This window comes from Macaca fascicularis, chromosome 5 (assembly GCF_037993035.2).
Source record: "Macaca fascicularis isolate 582-1 chromosome 5, T2T-MFA8v1.1".
Lineage (NCBI taxonomy): Eukaryota > Metazoa > Chordata > Mammalia > Primates > Cercopithecidae > Macaca > Macaca fascicularis.
This window is the reverse complement of record NC_088379.1, coordinates 14,724,123-14,751,061: the sequence shown is the minus strand read 5'-3', so window position 1 is coordinate 14,751,061 and position 26,939 is coordinate 14,724,123. Positions and strand designations below refer to the sequence as shown.

Sequence of the window (26,939 nt, the reverse complement as noted above, 5' to 3'; positions counted from 1 at the left end):
GTAACAGTGGGTTAATAAATAGTATCTACTTCATAAGGTTGAGTTGATTCAGTGAGTTAATCTGTACCTCTTAGAAAAATGCCTGGTATGTAGTAAATGCTCAATAATTGTTAGCTATTTTAAAATTATTATTAGTTAGCATTGTTTATAATTGCCTGTCTATTCATGTCTACACTAGGCTGTTAGACTTTTGTCCTGAGGACATTCACCATGTGCCTTATTTACCATTGTATCTTTAGCACCTAGCATAGCTCCTGGCATACAGTAGTCATACTGAAAAGCTATGTACATGAATTTGTCCATTCAGTATATTTAATCAGCTACCTACTATGTTGAGGCTCAGTTCTAATTACTGGGGATAAAGCAGTGAATGAAATAGATTTTCTACCCTCATGGAGTATCTAGTAAGAGAAGGTAGCAAACAAATAAGCAAACAGGCAGGCACTGAGGCTCACACTCATAATCCCAGCAGTTTGAGAGGCCAAAGCGGGAGGATCACTTGAGGCCAGGGGTTCAAGACCAGTTTGGACAACATAGTGAGACCCTCATCTCTAAAAAATATATATATATATTTTTTAAAGAAGTAGCCAGGTGTGGTGGGGTGCGTTCCTATAGTTCTAGATGCTTGAGAGGCTGAAGTGGGAAGATTGCTTGAGCCAAAGATTTCAAGGCTCCAGTGAACTGTGGTCACACCACTGTACTCCAGCCTGGATGACAGAGCAAGATCTTGTCTAAAGCAACAACAACAACAACAAAAACCAAGTAAACACATGGGATATCAGATGTTGCATGATGTGGTAAATTGTATCATTAGCCCCAATTCTACACTCCTTTCTATATGCGTACCCTTTCTCAAGTTACTTTGCAGTTCCTCCCACTAAAAGAGAAGAAATATACTTCTGCATTCCTTGACTTTTGGCCAATGGACTAGGACAGAAGTCAGTGCATGGTTTCTGAGTCTACGCTTAAGAAGCTTTGTGTGCTTCTGCTTGTCCTTTTGTGCCTCTGCCATTGTCACTACACTGCATCCCAGAATAAACACACATGAAGCTGAGCTCTCTCAGTTGACTCACAGATCTGCTGTAAGAAGCAGAGCTTGTCTTGCTACCACAACTTGCAGCAGAGTTGCCCAGCCTCAATTAGCAGAACCTCCCCAGCTGACTCAGATCCCTGAGAATAAATGTTTGAAGCCATTTAGTTTGGGGGTAGGTTTTTACTGTCTTTATTGTGGCAGTAGTTAATTGTGCAAGGGCTATGGAGGAAACAAAAATGGAACATTTTAAGGCAGGCAGGGAAGTTCTAACTGGAAAAATGACTTTTCATCAGAAATGCAAGAAGTGAGGGAGAAATTTATGACGATATCCAGTAAGGGGGCAGTGGTCATTTGTGCCTAGGAAACAGCAAATGTAAAGTGTGCTTTGTTATGTTTGAGGAATAGCAAGGAATATGAAGTAGTTTTAAAGAATGAGCAAGCTGGAGACAGCAAGTAAGAAATGACATTATCAGATGAAGGGGGAGAGAGGTGGGTAGGGTGGGTATCAGATCATGGAGGCCCCGTGGGCCATTTTGGAGATTTAAGCTTTGACTCTTAAGTGAGATAGGAAGTCACTGGAGTATTTGGGTAGAGGAGTGACATAATTTGCCTTTTATTTTAACAGGAATTTTCTTTGCTGTTTTGAGATTAGACAAATGAAGGAGGGTCAAATGGTGAAACCTTAGTTAGGACGCTTATTTTGAATAATCTGGGTAAGAGCTACAGTGACTTGAACGAACATGCTAGCAGTAAAAGTGGAGAGATGTGGTTGAACTCTGGGTGTACTGTGAAGGTAGAACCAGTAGGATTTGGTTTGGATGTAGGAGAGAGAGGAATCAAAGATGACTCCAAGGATTTTGGTCTAAATAACTGGAATGATGGAATTGACATTTATTGAGATGGGAAAGACTGCAAAGGGGAATCAGGAGTTCAAGTTTGGGCATCTTAAGTTTGAGTTATCTGTCTGACATCCAAATGAGGATGCTGAGCAGGTGATTGGATATTTGAGTCTGAAGTTCTGGGGAGCTAGGTGAGCTGGAGATATAAACTTGGGAATCATCGGCATATATATGGTGTTTTGGGAGGAAGTATAGATAGAAAAGAGGTTTGATGAACTTTGAGGATCTCTAATGTTTCAAGTTTGGAGAATACAGAAAAAGTAGCAAAGGACATAGAGAAGTAGAAGCCAATAAGGTAGGAGGCCTTGACTTGGAATCCAAATCAGAAAATTGGCTTAAGACAAGATCTTTAAGAACTACAGTTTGGCTATAGAATAGGGAATGTTCAGAAAAGTAGTGGGAAATTGCACTGCATACATGGGGTTTGAAATCCAAGGTGTAAAGTTTACTCTTAAATCTGTATGCAGTGAAGTTCCCCTAGTACTTTCTGAGCCAGAAAGTGATGAAAGCTTAATCAGGTATCAGTGTATCAAAAAGTGAACTCAATTGGGGGTACTATTTAGTTAGTCATTTATAGAAATGTAGGGCAAAACCATAATGGCATGACCTGGGAAATAGCAGAGATGGCATCTATAAGATTTGGCCTCTATATTTAGGATTGAAGTAGAATGAAGTAAGGGAGAGGGAAAATCAAGAATAATTCTAGGGTTTGAATCAGGATAAGTGATAACCATAGAAATAGGAAGCCAGGAAGGGACCTGGTTTTGGGGGAAATGATTTGAGTTTTGCATGTGCTGTGTTTGAGATTTTGATAAGGCACCTGGGTATCTAGCAAACAGTTGAAAATTCAAGACAAAGGTTCTGGGGCTGGTTACAGAATTATGACTTCTCTACCAGGATAAACTAGATAGAGCCACAATTAATAATAATAGGTGTGGTCCTAGAAGAATCTAAATACAGAGTCTTTAGGAACTTCTATTTTTAAGGGATGGGAAGAAAAGCCAGTGAAAGAAACAACTGCAGAGTAATGAAGACCAAACTATCCTTTATCAGTAAACTACGGAGGGGGAAAGTGTTTTTTCGTGAAGAAAGTTAGTGATTTTAATGTTAAATGACAGAAAAGGGGAGGAGTGAAAATGAGAAGCAGCTATTGGATTTATTTATTCATTAGCAAGACAATGGTGCTTCTCAGTTTAATTTCTGCAGTATGGTCAGGAAGGAAGAGCTAGATTATAGTAGGTTAAGGTCTGAGTGTGCTTATAAAGTGAAAGCAAGAGATATAACTAGTATTTGAAGAACTTGGGGAGGAGAGGAAAGAAAGGCAATGCAGTTTTGGGTATATAGCCAGGTTGGGAAAAGGGTATTAGAATTGTTGGACCCCTGAGCATATCAATAGATAGAGAAGGAGAGAGAAAAAAAAGAGGAGCTAGTTGGATGGAACAGTGGAGCGTGGAATGGGAATGGAAACAAGCACAGTGGAAAGGGAAGAGACTTATTCCTTGGAAAAGGAATGAAAGGAGAAGGACTGACATCCAAAGAAGTGTGGCGGAGTAGAGGGCAATTGAGGTTTTAGAGTGCCAGGCCAACAAAGCCAGGAGGAGGTCCTCTGCTGAGTGGCCAAGGCTTAGAGCAGGTTTAGAAGAGCTACAATGGGGGATGCATAACATCATAAGCTACTATTACCCATCTCAAAGAAGAGGAGAAAAGAACGTTCTTTCTTCCTCACAAAACCTTAGCTTTATGAGAATTAGTCAACCATACAGTAATTGTTTTGAGAGCTGGTAATAATTTTGACAGATAACAGAGTTATTTGAAGGCTTTTTCAGTGACTATTAACCCTGCTTGATTACTAATGACCTTAAAATGATCCCCTAAATGTAGATCAGGCTTAGCAGATCACTTTTGATAATGATAATGGATTTAATTAAAAATAATAATTAACGTGAGAACAGTGTTCCACAGTGCTCTTTACATTTGTAATTAATAATGCTGTAGTTGCTATTTGCTGAACACTTATCAAAGACAGATATTTTGCTGGGTGCTTGGCATATATTATCTCTAATTTTAGCAGTAACGCTTAAAAAAATAGGCTGATGGGGCCGGGCACGGTGGCTCACACCTATAATCCCAGCACTTTGGGAGGCTGAGACAGGCAGATCACCTGAGGTCAGGAGCTCAAGACTAGCCTGACCAACATGGAGAAACCCCGTCTCTATTGAAAATACAAAATTAGCTGGGTGTGGTGGCATGCCTGTAATCCCAGCTACTCAGAAGGCTGAGGCAGGAGAATTGCTTGAACCTGAGAGACAGAGGTTGCGGTGAGCCGAGATCTCTCCGTTGCACTCCAGCCTGGGCAACAAGAGCGAAACTCTGTCTAAAAAAAGAAAAAAAATAGACTGATGGTCTTCAGAGAAGGGTGGATACCCCAGGAGGATGGGAAGAAAAAATTAGATTTTCTAATTATTTCTTTCTATGTTTAAAGTAGTTTTTGGTATATTGATACAAAAATATATATAATTCATAAAAATATGCATGTTGGGGATGGATGTGCAAACAGTTTTTATAGACAGAAGCACATAAAAACCATCATTCAATAATTTGCCGGGTGCGGTGGCTCATGCCTGTAATCTTAGCACTTCGGGAGGCTGAGGAGGCCAGGAGTTCGAGATGAGCGTGGTCAACATGGTGAGACCTCATCTCCACTAAATTAGCCAGGCAAGGTGGCACGTGCCTGTGGTCCCAGCTACTCGGGAGGCTGAGGCAGGAGAATCGCTTGAATGCAGGATGTGGAGATTGCAGTGAGCTTAGATGGCACCACTGGACTCCAGTCTAGGTGACAGAGCGACACTGTGTCTCAAAAAAAAAAATAAAAATAAAAATAAAAAAAATAAAGAGTTGTTACTCAGTTAGGTGTTTAATATTAATTATCTCATTCACTTCTCACAACTACTCTATAAAGTAATGACTTTACATTTCTAAAGTAATGACTTTACTATTACCTCCATTTTACCAACGAAGAAGCTGATGCTGTGAGAGATTGACTTTCCCAAGCTCACACAATTAGTAAATGATAAAATTGGAATTTAAACTGAGGCAGTCTGATCCCATAACTCATTTTTCTTTGAGACAGTCTTGCTCTGTTGCCCAGGATGGAATGCACTGGCTCCATCTCAGCTCATTGCAACCTCCGCCTCCCGGGTTCAAGCAATTCTCCTGCCTCAGCCTCCCAAGTAGCTGGGATTACAGTGGCACACCACAATGCCCAGCTAATTTTTGTATTTTCAGTAGAGATGGGGTTTCACCATGTTAATCAGGCTGGTCTCGAACTCCTGACCTTAGGTGATCCACCCGCCTTGGCCTCCCGAAGTGCTGGGATTACAGGCATGAGCCACAGCGCCCAGCTCTGTAACTTATATTTTTAATCGCTACTTTATTTAATACCCTTCACAATAAAATCACGCAGCCCTTAAAACTGGCTGCAACCAGAATTACCTGGGGATATTGCAGGTCAGGTGAGACTTGGGACTCTCCCTTGAAAAAAAGAAAGAGAGAGACAGAGAAACCCAATCTGCTCAGGTGACAAATTTGCCTCAGTTCTTAAAACACTATGAGTTAGAAATTGTAAACTCTGTTTTGGATGAGAAAACTAAGGCAGACCCAACGCAAACTCAGGTCCTCTGAATCTAAATCCTGTATTCCTTTGTTATTCTGCTTTGTCATTCTGCTTCTCAGGCAGGTCAGGTGACTAATTGAACCAAAAGTTTTATTTAGCACAGTTCCGCCACTGTGTTTGACACTGCATTTCTTTAACGTGTGTGTGTGTGTGTGTGTATATATATTCATTTATATAAATATTTTGGTACACAAAATATTTAAATCAATAGGTCAGTTATTTAAAAGAAACAACAGCTAACCATATTTAAGAAGAAATGTTAATACTTACATTATCAGGACCTATTAAACAGCCCACATTTTTCAAGGGACAGAATGTATCAAATTGTCCATAAAAATGTCCACTGCAGGGATTCCATATTAAATAATGACCTTGCTCCCAAGTTAGCACATAGGCAGTTGGACCCTGAAAGAAAATGGCCCTTAAAACTAGTTTTCAACTATTTATGCAATGAAGGCCAATAGTAGTTTGCACAGACAATTCAGTATTTTACTTGGACCCCTAATTTCTGAAATTTCATGGTTAATGGTGAAAACTACTTTGAAGTTCTAGGTTATTTTGAATTTAAAAGTAAAGTCGAATGCTTAGTTTTGCAAAATTCTTGCATCTGATACTAGTACAATGACCAAAAAATGATAGTCATCATCTTAACCAATATATCTTAAGATTAGCTGAAGAACTATTATTAGTGGAAATAAGCAGTCACTGGCGTTTTCTTCTTCGAGTCAGTAAGACTGCCATTTAAGTCTATAGAAGGCTGATTATGTCTGAATAGAAATATTTCTATTTCTACTATAGTAACTTACATTTGGTAAACATTTGTAACTATGTAAATGCATAGTAGATTTTAAAGGACATATACCAAACAGTTAAGAATGACTGTACCTGGGGAGGGGAGTGGAATTGAGGGTTGGGGAAGTAGAAGTCTTATTAAAGTATTCTGGGTCTTCTGACAAGGGACTTCTACTTTTTACACAGAATACTTATGTATTGTTAGATTCTATTTTTACAATGAGAATTTATTCATTTATTCCCCGTGTATGATTTCACTTGATGCTTACAACAGTTTTCTGGGGAAGGCAGGGCAGAAATTATCCCAGTTTCCTATAAAACCCAGAGTTGCTGAGTGACCTACTTAGTGTCACACAGCTAATGAGGAATGGGCACAGAATCTTGAACTTCAGCCTCGTGACTTCCAAGCCCAGTGTTCTTTTCTTGGGACCAGACTATCTGGGAGATAATGATGGAGAATGAATTTGAATATGAATATGGTACTACTTTATTACCTGCCTTGCAGCAACTCATGCTATCGAATTTCCAAGGATTCCTAGAGCCTTGTGGCCTCTTTGGATAAACTGCTCTAATCCATGTGAATTTTCTAAACTTACCTATTTGTATCCCAAATGTAGGGATATTTGTGGTGGGCTAGGGAAAAATTCTAATAGTCTCCAATCTAATAAAAATAACGATGTTAATATAAAAATAAAGCTGCTAATGTTCTTTTCATTCCTCCTTATCTGGCTTGTTCCTCTTTGCATGCCAGGCTAGCAGCAGATACCTATAGAAGCACTAGGCATGAAAGGAGAGATCTCTAACCTTACCACACACACTCCTTTGGATCCTCTTCATTGCAAAGCATGAAGAATACCACATCATTAAGGGAATCTGAATTCTTGGGAACATAGCTGGGAAGAGGCCCATACTAAAATGACAAAGCTAGGTGGGGGCTTTGGATGGTAAAGGGTTCGAGTTTGCCAAAAAACAATCTGAAGTGTTGCATGGGGCCCTGAGGACCACTGAAAACCATTTCATGTCTTATCACTGGTAGTTCTCTGTGCCTGTTATGGCATCTGTGGGCCAGTTTCCTAGCAACCCAAAGGATCGTTATGAAAATATGTCCTGTGTGTAATCTGGAACACACAACTCGATTAGACAAGTATACTCCTCTGTTAAAGGCAGCCTACATGATCTTACCTCAGGAATAGCGTTGCCCATCAACAGCCAGGCCTTCTTACCCAGAGACAGAAAGTAATTACACAATAGTACTGCATGTTCTTCTTCATCCCCTGCCAGGAGATCAAGAAATTGCTGACAAAAAGAAAAAATATGTCGTATAACTAAATGCTTTATTCTGGATTGGTTGTGCAGGATTCTAATATGTCATAGTTGAGATTAGTGCCTTGAAGTGTAAGACCTATAATCTTGCCCCAAATTTTGATACTATGTTGATAATTCATTTTTTTAAAAAACCACTTTTAGTGGACATGGCCTTTTCTCTGACATTGATGATAAAGATTTCTAGAATCAGTAGTCACTATGATTGTGGTAGGGTCGGGGAGACAAATTTCAAAGTTTCATTTTTATTTTTAATGTATATATAGTTCATTATGTACTAAACAATCTTTAAAGCATATTACTTCATTAAACTTATTTAATTCTAGAACAATCCTTTGAGGGAGGTACTCCTATTTGCCTATTTTACAGATGAGCAAGTTGAGGTACAGATTAATAAGGTAACACTTAGGAAGCAGTAAAGTCAGTCTAGCTCTAGAGCAAGAGTTCCCAGCCCCCTGGCTGTGGACTAGTGCCAGTCTGTGGCCTGTTAGGAACTGGGCTGCACAGCAGGAGGTGAGTAGCAGGTGAACAAGACTTACCACGTGAGCTCTGCCTCTTGTCAGATCAGTGGTGGCATTAGATTCTCATAGGAGTGCAAACCCTATTATGAATTGCACATGCAAGGGATCTAGGTCATGCAATCCTTATGAGAATCTAATGCCTGATGATCTGAGGTGAAACAGTTTCATTCTGAAACCATCATTCCGAAACCATCCCTGACTCTACCACTGACCCATCCGTGAAAAAATTGTATTCCACAAAACTAGTCCCTGGTGCCAAAAGGGTTGGGGACTGCTGCTCTAGAGTACATGAATTCTAGTCTTTCAGTAACTTCTTACAGATGTCTCAAAGTTGTAGAAATTTTCTCTCTAAAATTGTCAACATTTATGTTGCCAAAATGTATTGGGGAACAAAAAATGTAAAGTGCACTTAAATTTCTTCAATTTAGGGCTATACTTCAAAGGAAGTTGTATAATGCAGTTCAATTTTTTGCAAAACCAGTACAACATGAGATCCAGAAGCAGAATTAATACCTGTGATAATATATGCTTGTTTCATACTACCTATGATCTGTTTGAAAGATTATGCAGCATACATAGATTGTAAATTCCATGAGGGCAGAGACTATGTTTATTTCACTTATAGCCAGAATTTAGTACAGCATCTGGTATGTGGTGACCAAGAAGTACATACTGAATAAATAATAATATGCCATGCCTTACAAAGCCCACAAATTAAGGAATATATCATTTCTAATTATAATATAGAATGCAATTTTGGTATTTTCATGAACAAAACCAAGAAGTTTTACAGTAATACTGGGAGAGTAAATCAGCATTAAGACACCTGAAGTGTTATTTTTAAATTTTGTGTGAGTAATTAATTTTTTGTTAACTTCTGAACTTTGGGAAAATTGAATCAGGAAGAAAAAATACTTCAAAATTTAGCTCATATTACTAAACAACAGCCAATTAGATTTTTATGGCTAATGAATGTTAGAATTTAAAATTATGCAAGCCAGTTAGCTAATATTTCATTAAGTCAGCTCAAGTTAGTAAATCTGTGAAGAAGAACTACTTACATCAGATGTGCTCCAGAGGTCACAGATACCACCAAATGAGACAGTGTCAGGCAGGAAGGGAATCAAGGACACGTATCGAGCCACCAGTTCCTGTATAATCAAAATGAGCTTTACAAAAATAATTTCTAATAAAAGAGAATGCTGCATCCCCTACCTCATTTCTTAAATCTCAGATATTACAAACATTTACATGTACAAAATGAAACTAATGCTCACTAAGTGCTTACTAAATATTGTATTAATAGCATCTCCATCCTCACCAAACATCGTATATGGAAGGTTATTGTTATTACCCATCCTTTACAGATGAAGAAACTGTGTCCCTTTGACAAGTCTTTTTTTTTTTCTCTCTTTCATTTGGCACTACTTTACTTTCTGATATAACAAAACTTTCTAGAATCATCTTGAATTTTCACTTGGCCCAGTCTTGAAAGCAGTCACTTCTCTAAGGAGCCCTGGTTGAGAGGATGATAGTACTTGGGAACCAAGACACGTGATTCCCAATAGTAATTGAGAACCAAAACAGTGTGACGTTTCAATGCGTTTATACATTGTATAATGTTGAAATCAGGGTAATTGGCATATCCATCACTTTAAACATTTATCATTTCTTTGTGGTGATAATATTCAAAATCTTTTAGTTAGCTGGAAATACACTATACATTATTATTAACTATATTCATCATACTGTGTAATAGAACACCAGAACTCATTCTTCCTAACTGTAACTTCGTATCTGTTGAACATCCTCTCTCCATCCCCACTCCTGCCTTCCCTCCCCAGCCTCTAGTAAACACTATTCTACTCTCTACTTTGAGATAAACTTTTTTAGTTTCCACATATGCGTGAGATCATGTTGTGTCTGTCTGTCTGTGCCTGGCTTATTTCATTTAACACGCCCACCAGGTTCACCCATGTTGTCGCAAATGACAGAATTTCATTCTGTTTTGTGGATGATTGGCATTCCATTGTGTATATACACCACATTTTCTTTGTTCATTCATCCATAGATGGGTACTTTGCTTGATTCCATATCTTGGCTATTGTGAATAGCACTGCAATACACGTGTGAGTGCAGATACTTCTTTGATATACTGATTTCATTTCCTTTGGATATATATCTAGTAATGGGATTGCCAGATCACATTGTAGTTCTGATTTTAATTTGTGAGGACCCTCTATACTATTTACCAGTATTGACTGTATTAATTTACATTCCTACCAACTGTGTATAAGAGTTCCTCTTTCTTCAGACCCTTGCCAGCATTTGTCATTTTTTGTCTTTCTGAAAAGAGCCATTTTAACTGGAGTGAGGTGGTATCTCATGGTTTTGATTTGCATTTCTCTGATGATTAGTGATGTTGAACATTTTTTTCATATGTTTGTTGGATACTTGTACATCTTCTTTTGAGAAATATCAATTCAGCTCTTTTGCTAATTTTTAAATCAAACTATTTGGGGTTTTCTGCTATTGAGTTGTCTCAGTTCCTTACATTTTCTAGATTTTAACACCTTGTTAGATACAGTTTGCAAATATTATCTCCTACAGGTTGTCTCTTGACTCTATTGATTGTTTCCTTTGCTGTGCAAAAGCTTTTTAGATTGATGTCATCTCATTTGTCTGTTTTTGCTTTTGTTGCCTGTGCTTTTGAGGTCTTATTAAAAAAATCCTCCCCAAATTTCATGAAGTACTTCCCTTGTGTTGTCTTTTAATAGTTTCATAGTTTCAGTTCTTACATTTAATTCATTAATCCTTTTAGAGTTGATTTTTGTATATGGTGAGAGATGGGGGCTCTCATTTTATTCTTCTGCCCATGGATATCATTTTTCCAGCACCATTTATTGACCAGACTGTCCTTTTTCTCAATGTGTGTTCTTGGTTCCTGAGTCAAAAATCAGTTGGCTGTAAATGCATGGATTTTTTTCTGGGTTTGCTATCCTCTTCCGTTGGCCTATATGTGTTTTCAGACCAGTGCCATGCTGTTTTAGGTACTGCAGTAGTATATTTTGAAGTCAGGTAGTGTGATACTTCCAGTTCTTTGTTCTTTTAATCAAGGTTACATTGGCTATTTGGAATCTTGTTATTTCCGTATGAATTTTAAGAGTTTTTTTTCTATTTTTGTGAAGAATGTTCAATCTCATTACTTGTTACTGTTCTGTTCAGGTATATTTCTTCATGATTCAATCTTGTTAAGTTGTATATGTTCATGGATTTATTTGTTTCTTCCAAGTTTTATAATTTGGTGTGTAGTTGTTCAAATAAGTCTCTTATAATAATTTGCATTTCTGTGGTAATAGTTGCAGTGTCTCATTTTTTATTTCTGATTTTATTTAACTCATCTCTTTTCTTATTCCAGGTTTGTTGATTTTGTTTATCTTTTCTAAAAATCAGCTCTTTGTTGCATTGATCTTTTGCATTTTTAAGTCTTTATTTTGTTTATTTCTGCTCTTATTTTTATAATTTTTTCCCTTCTACTTAATTTGGGTTTAGTTCTCTGTGCTGTATTCCAAATAATTTCTTTGCATGTGTATTCCAGTTCAATAATTCTCTCTGTATTCAACTGTATGTAATTTACCTCCTATTTAACTGTATTCAATGTTTTGTTTAACCTGATTAATTCCTAATTTTAACTATTATATCTTTTATTGTTATAAGTTCCATTTGTCACTTTAAAAAAATCTGCCTGTCAATTACAATGCTCTATTGTTTTTTAATTATACTTTAAATTCCCCAAATTTCTTAAACATATTAAACATGTCTATTTTATATTTTATATCCAATAATTCTCCTGTCTGAAGTTACTATGGCCTGATTCTTCAGTTTGTTGTTTTTGTGAATGAACTCTTACCTTCTTTATGGTGACTTACTTCTTCATTGATGATATTTCATTGTATGTTCATGTTGCTTGGAATTTTTTTCTGTGGAATTTTTTTGAGGCTGAGTTAGAGGGGCATTCTTCTAGGAATATTTGTGGTATTTGTGTTTGCTTTTGACAGGGATCTAGGGGCATTATCAACAGGAAATACTTTCAACTAGATTTTCAGTTGAGGTTTTTTTGGGTTATACAGGTGGTATAAATTCCAGTCTCAAATGTGAGTAAATACAGAGTAGGGGTTAGAAAATTTTCTTTTTTTCTCTTCCATCCAAAGTCAAGACTGAGACAGGCAGGGTTTCTTCTGAAGACAGGGCATTTCCTAGTTTATCCATCGATGGTATTATCCTGAAGAGTCCCAACTGTGCGTTTTAGTCTCTAATTCAATCTTCCAGGCTGCTCTAGCCCCATGCATTATCCCTGTCTTCCACAGTCTTGTGGCTCATTGAAACCCAGCTATAGTCATTAGGAATTATCAGATGACCTGAGAGCAAACATTGTTTCAAGCTTTCATCCTTGTAGAATCTTGCTTTCTTATTTCTTGTCTCTTATATTTTCCCTTTCACTTTACTTTCATTTCAGCTATGACTTACTAGATATTTTATTCATCACTCTTAAGTGTTCTCTACTGGGAGACGTTTTCTGTACATCTACTGTGCTAGGTAGAATAGAAGTCCCTATTATTGTTTTCTATAAAAATTGAGTAATATAAAAAGCAAATGAAATGTAGAACACAAAGTGGGGTTTTTTGATACATCTATATCTACAAAAAGATATATCATTACCTTGTTTCTAAATTACTATATTAGTGACTAATAGTAGCAATAACGCCCTATATTATCGACTCTCCAAAGGCAGTTATGGGTTATGGTATCCATGTAAAATTAGCCTGGTTAACATATGGCTTCTGATTCACACAAGTTTGTGATGGGTATATGGTGCTCTGAAGCCAGAGAATGGTGCATACATATTTAATGGCCCAGTGTGGAAGTACTTTGGAATAATGGTCTAAATGCTGAAAATACTTAAATATTTGAAATAATTTTTGCTTAATTTGAACTCAGTGTATATATAGCATTAGGCATAATACTGTATAGTTATCTTAATACAGTTGAATGTGTATAACTTCTGAAGTCAAAGGTATCAGTTCAAATCGTAACAGAGTTATTGAGAATACACAATGAAAACATGTTTATGTAATACATTTTGGAAATGTAAAGTCCAACATATGGAAACATAGTGCCAGGGACACAGTAAGCACTCAATAATTTTTTGTTGAAACAGTGAACTAAGGATTATTATCATCCCTGGTACCTTTAGACTTTTTTTTTTTTTTTTTTTGAGACAGAGTCTTGCTCTGTCGTCCAGGCTGGAGTGCAGTGACATGATTTTGGCTCACTGAAACCTCTGCCTCCCGAGTTCAAGCTATTTTTAGGCCTCAGCCTCCCAAGGAGCTGGGACTACAGGCATGCACCACCACACCAGGCTAATTTTTGTATTTCCAGTAGAGATGGGGTTTCGCCATGTTGGCCAGGCTGGTGTCAAACTCCTGGCCTCAAGTGATCTGCCTGCCTTGGCCTCCCAAAGTACTGGGATTATAGGCATGAGTCACTGCCCGGCTGCCTTCAGACTTTTCTAAAGGAAGAAAACCTCATGTTAATAAAAATGTTTTAATCATTACTTTTATCATTAATGATCTTGATACAGTTAATATCTTAAGCACTATGAAATATAGTAATTAAAATGGCAATATATTGAAATGTGAAAACAGTTTTAGCACAGCACTTACTGACTATGAAATACTTACTGCAGTTGCCTGTAGATTATTGGGGTAGACATTAAGGAGCTCCTGAGGAGGGTTTAAAGGTTTGAGATAACGTGTGATAAAAACAGTTTTTCCGCTTATATCAATTACTGTTGTAAGACACTGACGATTTGGAAACTTTAAGGCACATTCAGCTTGAAATTTCTCAGTTGCTTGAAGTAATTTCTCATCTTCCTGAGACTCAAACTTCAAAAAGAAAGACTTCATGGAGTTTATATATGATTACAAGAGAGAAAGTACATGTTCAGATTCCACAGTCAACATGCATGAAATGTATGGTTTGGGAATATGACTGACTCCTTACAAAGCTGTCATGTCCTGGTGTCCCTGCAGCTTTATTTAAATTAAATTTGTAGTTTGAAAATTAGACCGACTTATTAAATACTTAAAATATATTTGACAGGATTGAAAGAAAGTAGTCAACAGGTAAGCAATAATACGGAAACTACTACATTAATGAAATTATCTGTGAAAATTAAACTGTGATGTACTAATTCCGATTGATGAGGCTAGAATCAGGCAATAGAGTTGCATGTGTATTTTGATGGTGGTTTTAAGTGTGCAGGCTGGGGGGCGGCCTCAGAAAATCTAACATCTCAAATGCAAATCTTAAGCAACTCACGTTAAATAGGCAGCAAATTTATGGATCTATATTGATGTGTTAAAATGTTTCAAGTCCATAAGCACTGTAATAACTAGTAGTAGTGGATCTGAGCAAACAATTCCTAGACTTTTTTTTTTTTTTTTTTTGAGACAGGGTCTTATTCTGTCACCTAGGTTGCAGTGCTGTGGCACAAATACAGCTTACTGTACCCTCAAACTCCTGGGCTCAAGTGATTCTCCCACTTTGGCCTCCTAAAGCAGTGGAATTACAGGCGTGAGCCACTACATCTAGCCACCAATTCCCAGACTTTAAAAAAGTAACTCAAAGCAGATAAAACAGAACGAATGTAAATTTCCTTTACAGACATATTGTCATTTCCCCTGCTAAAGCTGCTACTAACAAAAATAACATGAAAAGGAGTGGGTATTTAAATATTTTAAAATGATTTTTTTGTATAAAAATATTTGCGTAGTTGGTTACATTTTAAGGGATTTCAGAACAAACTGAAAATTTTATTTTAAAAACTAATTTTTGGGGCTGGGCACAGTGTCTCGCACCTGTAATCCCAGCACTTTGAGAGGCCAACACAGGAGGATCACCTGAGCCCAGGAGTTTGAGACCAGCCTGGGCAACATAGTGGGACCCTGTCTCTATAAAACAAACAAACAAACAAACAAAAAAACAGTTAGCCAGGTGTAGTGATACGTGCTTGTAGTTCCAGTTGCTTGGGAGGTGAAAGTAGGGGGCTCACTTGAGTCTGGGAGGCGGAGGTTCCAGTGAGCTGAGATTGAGCCATTGCACTCCACACTGGGCAACAGAGTGAGACTCTGTTAAAAAAAATAATGATTTTAAAATAGAATTTAGAGGCAGTGATTGAAAATGTTTTTGACATTGTAGTATATTTGTTTTCTCAGTCTTTCCCACCAAGTAAGATTCCTGACTTTTAAGGGATTTTGTTTTTTTATCTCCAGTGTGGAGAATACTACTTGGCACATAGTAAGTGTTTAACAAATGAGTGAATGAATGAGGCAATGGAAAACATTTCATTACTTTTTATGACCTCAAATAGAATCTAAATTATCCCAATTGTTCTTGTCTGCCCCTTATATTGGGGCTGAACTGTGGCTTCTATTTCAAATTTGATTACTATACCCTAAGAAGTTGGAGTAGTGGTTGTAGGGGTTATTTAGGATGGAGACATCTCCAGAAGCCTCCTATATATTCTCATAAAATGTTCCTTGACATATAAATCTTAACATCATCACAATCATAACTGCCTACTGCTGAGCATAGTGCCGAGACACAGTAGCTACCTAATAAAAGTTACGACGAATATATAACTAAGTGAAAGAGGTAAGCTCATACGGCTTTGGTATAGGTGTATCACAGATTTCTAATGTAGAATGGTCAATCCAGAAGTAATTGTAATTGTGGAAAAATGGAGAATTATAAAACAAGAATGATGTGCAAAAAAGCACACAGTTGAATTCATCCCTATTCCTCTAAACTATTTCATTTACTCATTCATCCAAGTTTTGAAAAATGTTTGTTGGGAGTCTGAAAAATTCCAGCACTCTGGATAAATGAGTATGAAAGAATCCTCCAAAAGAACTTTTAGTCTACAGGGGAACATTAATAAGCAATCAGGGACTTGAGACCTACAGTGCTGTGGGAGCATTTAAGAGAGGCAGCTATAGGCACTGTCCAAAAGAACAACAACAATCTTGAATCAGTACTGATTATTGGTCTTCCAAGTTAAAAAAAAAAAAAAAAAAAAAGTGTGTCTGAAGCTTTTTCTGCCACTTTGATTGGAATGTTCTGTTGAGTCACTTGCCTCTATAAGCAGTGCTTCTTGAGGCCTGTGTTTGAATATTCCTTATGTACACCTAGCATACACATAGTAAGCATTTAGTCTTTAATACTTGTCCAGGTCACCAAGATGCCATTTTATGGTGTGAAACAGGAATTTAAAGATTAGTAGTATGCTCTGTTAGTGATCTAAGAAGTGCCAAGAACAAGTTAAATACTGAAAGAATTTGGGTCATTTATGATGAAACAAATTAAGGTGGAGTTGACTATTCAGTTTGATTCAACAGAAAATTTGAAAGGTTCTTGACTGGTTCAATTCTTTGACCTCTAATGTAAACATGTATAAAAAACTGAATGGGTTTATGTTGCCTTTGAAAAGCTACACTGGCCAGGCGCAGTGGCTCACACCTATAATCTCAGCACTTTGGGAGGCTGACGCCGGAGGATCACTTGAACCCAGGAGTTTGAGAGCAGCCTGAGCAACAAAATGAGACCTCAACTCTACAAATAAATAAGTAAATAAATAAAATTAGCTGTGCCTGGTGGCACATGCTTGCGGTCCCAGTACTTGGGAGGCTGAGGTAGGAGCATCGCTTGGGCTGAAGAGGTCGAGGCTGCAGCAAGCTGTGATTGTGCCACTGCACTCCAGCTGGGTAACAGAGCAAGACCCTCTCTCAAAAACAAAAAACAAGAACGAAAAAGAAAAGCTGTACTGAGACAGCCCCAACCCACCAGAAATAACTTCCAGAGATATACTGTAAGAAGCAACTTGTGGATTTTACAGATTTGCAAAGAGTGGAGCTAGCTCCCAGTATGCAGGTGACATTCAGACTCATGACTTCTTAGATTCAAAGCTAACAATCTTTCTCGTAAAATGAAATGGGTCAAAAGACAAGGCAGGACATTCCTCATGGAGCTGGAGACATCTGTAATTCAATGCCCAGGCATTACAGATACATGAGGACACAACACCTCTCCTTCAGGTGGCAGTGGACAGAAGCAGCTAATTAAAGCCTAATAACTATTGACCAATAAACAGTAAAACAAAATAGTACCTTCTTAAGCATGTTACTCATCTATCAGAGGCAAGAAAGAAAGAAAGAAAAAGAAACAAGAGGCAGGCTTTATTAACAGAAATAATCTTTTTTTAAAAAACGTATTTTTAACCAAGATCATGTAAGTGATATTAAAATAAGTTTCAAGAGTTTCCACAGTGAGGTACCATCTCACACCGGTTAGAATGGCAATCATTAAAAAGTCAGGAAACAACAGGTGCTGGAGAGGATGTGGAGAAATAGGAACACTTTTACACTGTTGGTGAGACGGAAACTAGTTCAACCATTGGGGAAAACAGTGTGGCGATTCCTCAAGGATCTAGAACTAGAAACACTATTGGACCCAGCCATCCCATTACTGGGTATATACCCAAAGAATTATAAATCGTGCTGCTATAAAGACACATGCACACGTATGTTTATTGCAGCACTATTCACAATAGCAAAGACTTGGAATCAACCCAAATGTCCATCAGTGACAGACTGGATTAAGAGAATGTGGCACATATACACCATTGGAATACTATGCAGCCATAAAAAAGGATGAGTCTATGTCCTTTGTAGGGACATGGATGCAGCTGGAAACCATCATTCTCAGCAAACTATCGCAAGAACAGAAAAATCCAAACACCTCATGTTCTCACTGATAGGTAGGAATTGAACAATGAGATCACTTGGACACTGGAAGGGGAACATCACATACCGGGGCCTATTGTGGGGAGGAAGGAGTGGGGAGGGATAGCATTAGGAGATATACCTAATGTAAATGACGAGTTAATGGGTGCAGCACACCAACATGGCACACGTATACATATGTAACAAACCTGCACGTTGTGCACATGTACCCTAGAACTTAAAGTATAATAATAAAAAGAACAACAAAACAAAAAAAGAGTTTCAGGAGTTTCTACCCATCTTTAAAAATTTTCCATTAGTAGATATGTTTAAAATATCCTGTGGAATGGTTCCATATAGCATGGTGGTAGAGGAGAGACTCTAATCTGCTAATCCAGGAAGTATTGCTGTAAGTGGAAAAACAATTCCAGATTGTGGACCCTATAATTTTAGGATGAGAACTTCTCTCTCCTGAATCGTCTGCAAGTGAAACACTGAGTGGTGTTTTTTGCCACTGCGTGTTTTGGACATAAGGGTTTTGTCAATCAACATGCCTTCCTTATCAAACAGCCACAAAAAGTCTGCCTTCCACAGGGGTTTTCTAAGCCCTCATTTTAGAGGTCTAACAGTGCAAAGGCAGAATCTGACTGCCATTTAACAGCTTTAGGGAAGGAAGGTTGCAGGACTTGAGGACTGTGGTTCAGAGCCCTGGAGGCCTCTTAAAAGTCCTGCAGTAAGAAGTCAGGGCCCGTGAGGGATGCCTAGTGTGGAGGAGTCTTGGGCTTTCATCCTTTCTGCCAGGATAGACTGCTTTCACATGTTTTAGAAACACACCCCCAAGGTGGGGTCCTAGCTGACTGCCTGTTCCTCAGTTATATATACATAGAAATAGCAAAATCATCTTTTGTCTAGAAGTATTTTTGTGTATATACATGTTTGTTGGTGTTCATTTGAATTTATATTATACATGAAGACAAACATTCAGAATATATTTTTCCCTTTCTAAAAATATTTTGAAATGCATATATCTAGAGAAGCACTGTTTTACTGACAAAATATACAATTAATTTAAATTTCTGTGCATTGCAGATGGGAGATAGTGATAATATTTTTCTCTGGGAACCAAATTGTAATACTGGAAGAAAAGGAGTATGTTTATTTTTTTCCATCTCTGTCTAAATCTTAATTATAATGGATAGACTAGAGTAAGCACAATGATCTGTGCACTATAGGTTAGTAGTTAACAACTTAGGCTTACACGTGAATGTAAGCTTGGAGGAATTTTTATCTCCTTTTCTAGCCTACTGTACCCCCAGTGCCTAAGAAATGTCTGTCACATAGAAGATGTGCAGTAAATATATGCTGAATATATACAGTTTAGAGTCAGACAGACTTGTGTTACCTCTGCCTATGTCACCCTGCATAAATCGAACCTTATTTTCCTCTTCTATAAGTTGGAAACCCCTTGTCCAAGACACCTATGCGTATTCAGGTGAGAACATGTATCCAAAGTTTGACGTAGTGCTGAGGACAGTAAGGATTCAGTACATTATGGTGGTGGTTGTAGATGTTATTACTGTATTTGTTTACATATGAATAAGAGGTTACCATCAATATATTCTCCCAAATCCAATGAGGGCAGTATATAAATGCTGTACAGGTATGTTAGAAGAAGACATTTATTTCTTAACGCATTTATGCCTGAAGTTGCAATTTTTTTGAATTTTTGCAGTCAGACCTTGGCAATGACCTTGAGAGGTAGGCTATAAATAACTCCCACATGCTTACTGTTCCAGTAATGGAAGACTAGGCATAAATGGGTTTAATGAAGGTTCGGGGACAGTTGCTAACCAGTGAAAGTTCTGGAAACTCTTTTCTAGAGCTGTTTAAAAGCATACTTGTACATATGTTTATTTGTTTCATGAAATGAATTGAGGTGACTCATGAAGGTCATCTAGTCTTGTGATCCTGTGAATTGATTCAATGCATACCATAGCCAAGGATGTAAGATCAGACATGGAAATGTATTCTTGCCAATACTTGTCATATAAAAGAGCAATCTGATTTTCTAGTTTGTGATATTTTATTTTCTTCACATTGAGAACAGTCTTCTAGAAGTAGAGCATGTTTATATTTGTCTTGCTTTGACTAAAAGTCTTAAGTTTTAGGCAAAGCAAGACAAATATAAACATATTGCTGATTGACCCAATTACTGGTTCAGTGAAAGTACAGACCCACACATCTATTTTCTCACCACCATTCTGTCTAAACTGAAAGAATAATAAATGGAGATTGAAGTAAGGAAACCTCTGTTTGTGGACTACAGTCAAAGTTCATAAAAGCATAGCCTAGCAAGCACTTCTTGCATTTTATCAAGATAGACATGGGTTTCCAAATTGTAAGCAGTTACCTTTTCTCGAATGGACTCTCCGGGAACCAGCTGGGGCTCAATGGTAATAAAGAGGGTAATGTAGGAGCCTTCACTTAAGCTTCGGACAGAATCAAAACCCCGCTCAAGAATCATATTTCGCTCCTTATTGTAGCCCAGAAGAACTGGGGGAATATCTATTTTAAATGTTCCATCAATCTGTGAAGAAAATATGACTTGGTAAACATCCTGATGCTCTTTCCAACAGAAGTTCAGAGGCAAGTATCAGCTCCTCATTGTCTAATAAATTGAATCAAAACTGCTCAGACTGGCATTCAAAGCCACTCCCATCTTTCTGACCTCATCTCTCTAAGCACTCACTAGAAAGGGCTCTGTACGTCATTGCCTTCTTTTCATTGTTTAGCAGAGGGTGTACTGAATATATAATTTGCTTCAGTTCAAATCTTGGTTTAAATGCAGTTTTGGGTTCAAAACTTGGTTTACAGATGAGGAATCTGAGGCTTCCTCATTAGTAAAAAGAGACAATAATGGTATCTACTTTGTGGGGTTGTTATGAGTAGTGAGTGAATAGATGTAAAACACTAAGAAAAACGTCCAGCATACGGTAAGCAATCAGTAAATATTGGCTACTGGCCATTCCCCATTTCTAGAATGCTCAGCTTCCCATCTCCATTTTTCAGAATTTTAATTATTTTCCAAAGCTGAGATCAAATGTTATCTAAGGATACAGGAAAACAAGAGTATAAAAACTATGGCAGGCCAGGCACAGTGGCTCACGCTGGATATCCTAGCACTTTGGGAGACTGAGGCAGGTAGAGTACTTGAGGTCACAAGTTTGAGACAAGCCTGGCTAACATGGTGAAACTCCATCTTTACCAAAAATACAAAAATTAGCCAGGTGTGGTGGCACACGCCTGTGGTCCCAGCTACTTGGGAGGCTGAGGCAGAGCAATCGCTTGAACCTGGTAGGCAGAGGTTGCAATGAGCTGAGATGGCGCTACTGCACTCCATCCTGGACGACAGAACCAGACTCTGTCTCAAAAACAAAAAAAACTATGGCATGGAAGGTACAGCTGAAATAACCAAGCTTGTTTATTCTGTAAAATAGATTACACAGGAGGGAATGTGTGCCATTTTTGAAGATTTGAAGTATAAGGATTTAAGACAGGGCTTCTCAGCTTGGGCACTGTGGTGGTTAAGTGTCAACTTGATTGGACTGAAGGATATAAAGTATTGTTCCTGGGTGTGCTGCCAAAGGAGATTAACATTTGAGTCAGTGGACTGGGAGAAGCAGACCCACCCTCAATCAGCACCATCTAATCAGCTGCCAGCATGGCTAGGAGAAGTGTAGGCAGAAGAACGTGGAAGGATTAGACTGGCTAAGCCTTCCCCCCTTCATCTTTCTTCCATGCTGGATGCTTCCTGCCCTCAAACAGACTCCATGTTCTTCAGTTTTTGGACTCTTGGACTTACACCAGTAGTTTGCCAGGGGCTCTAGGGCCTTCAGCTACAGACTGAAGGCTGCACTGTCAGCTTCCCTACTTTTGAGGTTTTGGGACTCGGACTGGCTTCCTTGCTCCTTAGCTTGCAGATGGCTTATTGTGGGACTTCACCTTGTGATTGTGTGAGTCAATTCTCCTAATAAACTCCCTTTCATATATATATCTATCCTATTAGTCCTGTTCCTTTAGAGAACCCTAATACTGGCACTGCAGATATTTGGCCAGATCATTGCGTGCTATGGAGGGCTGTCCTGTGCATTGTAGGATGTTCAGCAGCATCCCTAGCCTCTGCACACTAGATGCCAGTAGCAGTACCAACTCTTACTAGTTGTGACAGCCAAAAATGTCTTTAGACATTACCAAATGTAGGTACACTTAAGAACACGCGCTTTGGAGTCAGACAAACTTTTTAAATGACAGAAGTAATAAAGTCATTCTCCAAAATGTACTGAAACATAGAAATCAAAAAGTTCAATAGTTTTCTCTGCTTTTACCAACCTCATTTCCCAGGGATAAGCAATGATAGTATATAGAAAGCCAGTACAAGTTGAATCTCACCTCTATTGTAAACTTTGTGATTTGAGCAAGTTCCTTAACCTCTGTAGGCTTCTGTTTCTTCATTTATAAAATGTGAGGTTTAATTGAGGTGATGTATAAACTACCTAGCAATAACATATAATATGCACCCAATAAATATTGTTATTAATATTATTATTGTTGAATCAGGTTTCTACTTGTTATGTGTGGCTCCAGAGAACTGAGCCAGGACCTAAGAATAGGAATTACAGGGAAGTATATAGATTATGGCACAGTTCAAAGAAAACCTTTATGACAGAGCTATTGGGAAGAGAACAAACTGCCTCAGAAGGTAGTGAGTTTTAGAGACACCTACACAGAGCACAGATATTACCAGAATATAGTGAAGGAAATTCACTTGTCAAGGAGTTTAGAGTAATTCTTTTTGAATACCTTCCCAAATGTGAAATTTAGCAATGCCAAACAACTATCACAGGCAGTGTGATTTGCAAAATAATGTGCTTTTGAATTTTTCTTTTTTCTGTTTAAAATCTATTCAGAGAAGGAAGTGTAAATTCTTTTGACAAACATGTCACTGTATAACCTGTAGCCAGTCCCTTTTGCTTAGGGAAGATTGCATTTCCAATTGATCCTTGGAATACAAACCAATTCAAGCCTCTCAGACTTGAGTTTTGGTCTTGGTCTTTTTTTTTTTTAGACGGAGTCTCGCTCTGTTGCCCAGGCTGGAGTGCAGTGGCACAATCTCAGCTCACTGCAAGCTCCGCCTCCCGGGTTCACGCCATTGGTCTTGGTCTTAATGGAGAGTTTGTGGTCCAGACAGCATTTACCCTGTGTGGACATCACAGTGATTCAAAGCCTCCTGTTGCCATGGACTTAATACTGGTATGTTAAAGCGATTTCAGAATCTTTAACTGTCCTAGATTAGAGCTACTAAGTCATTCAAGAGTTGTCAACTCAATGGATCCCCTTAATCAAAACCATTAACTCTGCAGAATGGTGTCTTTGTTAAGCATGTCTCTGCACTTTTCATGTTTTAAATAGTGAGTACTTGTAGAAATATTAATGGAAAGCACTTGATTGAATAGGCTTTCAACTGACCTGATTGTTTTCTTCAAGTTACTTTCAGGCATCTATCCATTCCACCTTTGTTGTTTTGACAAGTTTCCACTTTATTCTACCTTATTCTTTACTTTTATTTAATATTTAAAAATTCTCAGATTTGAAAAGTCATACATTAACTACTAATTCTAAGGAACATAGATACTTAATGCAAATGTGACAGAATATCAATGGTTTTAGAGGTTTGTTTCTTTTGAGCCTTCTATGGGCTTTGCATGTATATTCTTCCAGTGTTGAGGATGTACCACACAAAGGAAGTTTTTTCTTTTTTTTCTTTTCGACATGGAGTCTTGCCCTCTTGCCCAGGCTGGAGTGCAATGGCGCGATCTCGGCTCTCTGCAACCTCTGCCTCCCTGGTTCACGCTATTCTCCTGCCTCAGCCTCCCGAGTAGCTGGGATTACAGGTGCACGCCACCATGCCCAGCTAATTTTTTGTATCTTTAGTAGAGATGGGGTTTCACCATGTTGGCCAGGCTCATCTCCAACTCCTGACCTCAGGTGATCTGCCCTCCTTGGCCTCCCAAAGTGCTGGGATTACAGGCCTGAGCCACCGTACCAAGCCACAAAGAACGTTTTAATAGGAAAAATGGATAGAGAAATTCCGTGCTGTCGTGGACCTCTGACTTTAGATACTCACCCTCGCTTGGAAATATATTGTGCTAAATGGAATTTTCACACATCCCAGCCAGTGTCTCTCAATACGGGTATGGATTCCACTTCCTCTTTCACGGTCATCCTAAAGGAAGGGTGGGAAGTAATAGTTGCTTAAGAACTCTAGGAACTCATTTAATTAATCTGGCAGCAGGAAAGCAGCAAGATTTTAGCTGAAAGCAAGTGAACTTACATTAGACGGACCTAATCAAATTCTGGTATAGATACGTAATGGCTTTGTGGCCCTAGGAAAGTCATTTGACCTCTCTGAACCTCAGTTTTCTCATCAATAAACTAGAGATTTAACAATCTATAGGATTATTTAGAATAAAATCAGACAATGTGTGTAAAGCACCTAGTACAATTCCTGGCACAGAGCAGACACTCAAGTGAAAATAAAAGAACTACCTCCTTCTCCCTCTTCCCTTTCCTCATTTATACATGTCAAGTTTCAAATATTTCAAACACAAGAAAGATGGAAAATGTTATCAGAGGTGTTTGAACCAAAGCGACTCCATCTTGAGTAAGGGCTAGGAAACATGAGGCTGGTACTTGCTGGGCTTTCCCAGAAAGTTAGGCATTCCTGGCCTCTAGATGTTTACAGTTAAGGGAACAGACTGATAACATTTACTAAACAGGCCCAGACTTAGGAGTGTCCTGATATCCTGATATCTTGAGAACAGAAGCATTCCTAATTTTGCTTTAAATATAATAATATAGATTCTTGCAAAATACAGTAATTTAGAAAATTAATACTTTATCACAAACTCTTGTAGCAGAGCACATCTTCCCGTGATCTTTTTTTTTTAATCCTATATCTAAACAAGGGTTCACCCAGGGTGAATGCATTCTTCCTCTTACTTTCGAGACCACCCTGTTCTGTCTATGGAGTAGCTATTCTTTCACCACTTTACTTTCCTAATAAACTTGCTTTTGCTTTGCACTGTGGACTTGCTCTGAATTCTTTCTTGTGTGAGATCCAAGAACCCTCTCTTGGGGTCTAGATCGGGACCCCTTTCTGGTAACAATGTGATTGGAACTTACGTAGTGGGTAGATGATATGAAAATGAATACAAGTGTCTTTCTTAAAACTGAGAACATACCTCTAAGACATCATGCAGTACTTCATCAAAAATGTTAATGAACACAATGTCTTTCACTGACTGCAGACTGGCTGTGCTATAATCTCCATTAGGAGCCCTGCAAGACAGCACATGACCAGGGACTGTGAAAATAGGCAACATAGAAATTATGAGCATTCAAATGTCAGCATTTGAAAAATACCCAAATATGAGCATAGACGTTAGAATTAAAAGCACTGCCTTCATTTCTAGGATTTCTCTTGTACAGGGATACTATAATACCTACATTCAAATGGACAGAGCATTAGATTAGAGACTGTGCAGAGACAAACCCTCTGCTGGCTTGTCCTGGTGAGTCTCATATTCCCCCACACCCTTGTGGTAAGCTTTTCAAGGAGGCAGCTTGCCAGGACTGAGCTGGCTCAGTGGACAGGCTACAAGGTTTCCAGCTGACACTGGAGCTAGTATATGGACTTTCTAAGCAACTGGGCCCCAGAGGGGTGCTTCTCCAGCAAGACCACTCTCCAGTGATAAACTTCCTACTGGCTGGTCCAGGGACTAGTTGCATGGTCCCTGCCTCACACTCACTTTTTCTGTATATAAGTAAAGCAATACAAGGGTGAGGTCTCCTGTAACATAACCCAATCTGAGTCTAGCTAAGCCTGGAGCAACCATGCCTCTGCATGGCAGGGCTGGTGACTGGGGTACTAGGTGTATTTTGTTGAACATTTGCCTTTATGTTTTCTTGTTCTTTTTGCTTGTTCTGTGCATAATAGTTGTAGCTGTTATGCACAGCTTCTGACTTAACTAGTTCTTATTTATTTATTTATTTGAGACAGAGTCTTGCTATCTCACTAAGGCTGGAGTGCAGTGGTGTGATCTTGGCTCACTGCAACTTCCACCTCCTGGGTTCAAGTCATTCTCCTGCCTCAGCCTCCAAGTAGCTGGGATTACAGGCATGTGCCCTGGCCTCAAGTGATCTGCCTGCCTTGGCCTCCCAAACTGCTGGGATTACAGGCATGAGCCACCATGCTCGGACTGACTTAAGTAGTTCTAATCCTTGCTCTGTCATAATTTACTGTGTGGCTTTAAGTAAGTCACCTTCCCTTTTTGGGTTTTAGTTTCTTCTCCATAAAGGTAGAGATTGGACTAGATAATCTCCAAGCTTGCTTCAAGTACTGAAATAATAATAACCATTTAAATACCTAAAATCCTTTGACCAAACTTCTGAAATGCCTATTTATTTCTGGTGAGGAAGAAAGTATGATTTATGGGAACTAAGGAGTTTCAGATTTACTTGAGGGGACAGAGGAAAAAAGGAAAGCAATGTAAGTCATTGGGGTCAAGGGAATGAAAAACTTTGGACTTTAAGAAGCCAGAGCCTGGAGGAGTGTAGGATGTCCCAGCAATGAACCTGGGGTTTTAAAAGTTGAACATTTTTCCATTTTTATTCTTGAAGGGAGTCAGCTGTGGTACAAGAGGAAAAGCATGGGACTTGGTGTCAGGACACCTGGATCTTGTTGCCGCTCACTAGCTACAAAACCCTTCACCTTAGCTATTTCTCATGAGCCTGCTT

At 38.5% G+C, this 26,939-nt stretch overlaps 1 protein-coding gene and 1 long non-coding RNA gene across 10 annotated transcripts in view; one reads left to right on the top strand and one right to left on the bottom strand.

Moving 5' to 3' along the window:
- The window catches only part of CC2D2A (coiled-coil and C2 domain containing 2A), a 134,101-nt gene that overhangs the window by 6,000 nt on the left and 101,162 nt on the right, over nucleotides 1–26,939 (bottom strand). For 2 of the 9 annotated variants that reach the window (XM_045392157.2, XM_045392160.2), the window contains 9 exons: nucleotides 25,385–25,481; nucleotides 24,268–24,366; nucleotides 20,494–20,670; nucleotides 17,469–17,489; nucleotides 13,983–14,186; nucleotides 9,303–9,392; nucleotides 7,580–7,693; nucleotides 5,876–6,010; nucleotides 5,425–5,463 (listed from right to left, as the gene is read on the bottom strand). In XM_045392157.2, coding sequence (XP_045248092.2) covers nucleotides 5,425–5,463; nucleotides 5,876–6,010; nucleotides 7,580–7,693; nucleotides 9,303–9,392; nucleotides 13,983–14,186; nucleotides 17,469–17,489; nucleotides 20,494–20,670; nucleotides 24,268–24,366; nucleotides 25,385–25,481 — 976 coding nt within the window. Of the gene's footprint in view, nucleotides 1–5,424; nucleotides 5,464–5,875; nucleotides 6,011–7,579; nucleotides 7,694–9,302; nucleotides 9,393–13,982; nucleotides 14,187–15,355; nucleotides 15,432–17,468; nucleotides 17,490–20,493; nucleotides 20,671–24,267; nucleotides 24,367–25,384; nucleotides 25,482–26,939 lie in introns of those variants that run through there. The other 7 variants (XM_065544797.1, XM_074039435.1, XM_005554503.4 and 4 more) reach the window with 5 other exon arrangements.
- The window catches only part of LOC135970883 (uncharacterized), a 67,518-nt gene continuing 63,787 nt past the window's right edge, over nucleotides 23,209–26,939 (top strand). Inside the window, exon 1 of the long non-coding RNA XR_010586756.2 lies at nucleotides 23,209–23,393. This is a non-coding gene — a long non-coding RNA (uncharacterized lncRNA). The remainder of the gene's footprint in view (nucleotides 23,394–26,939) is intronic.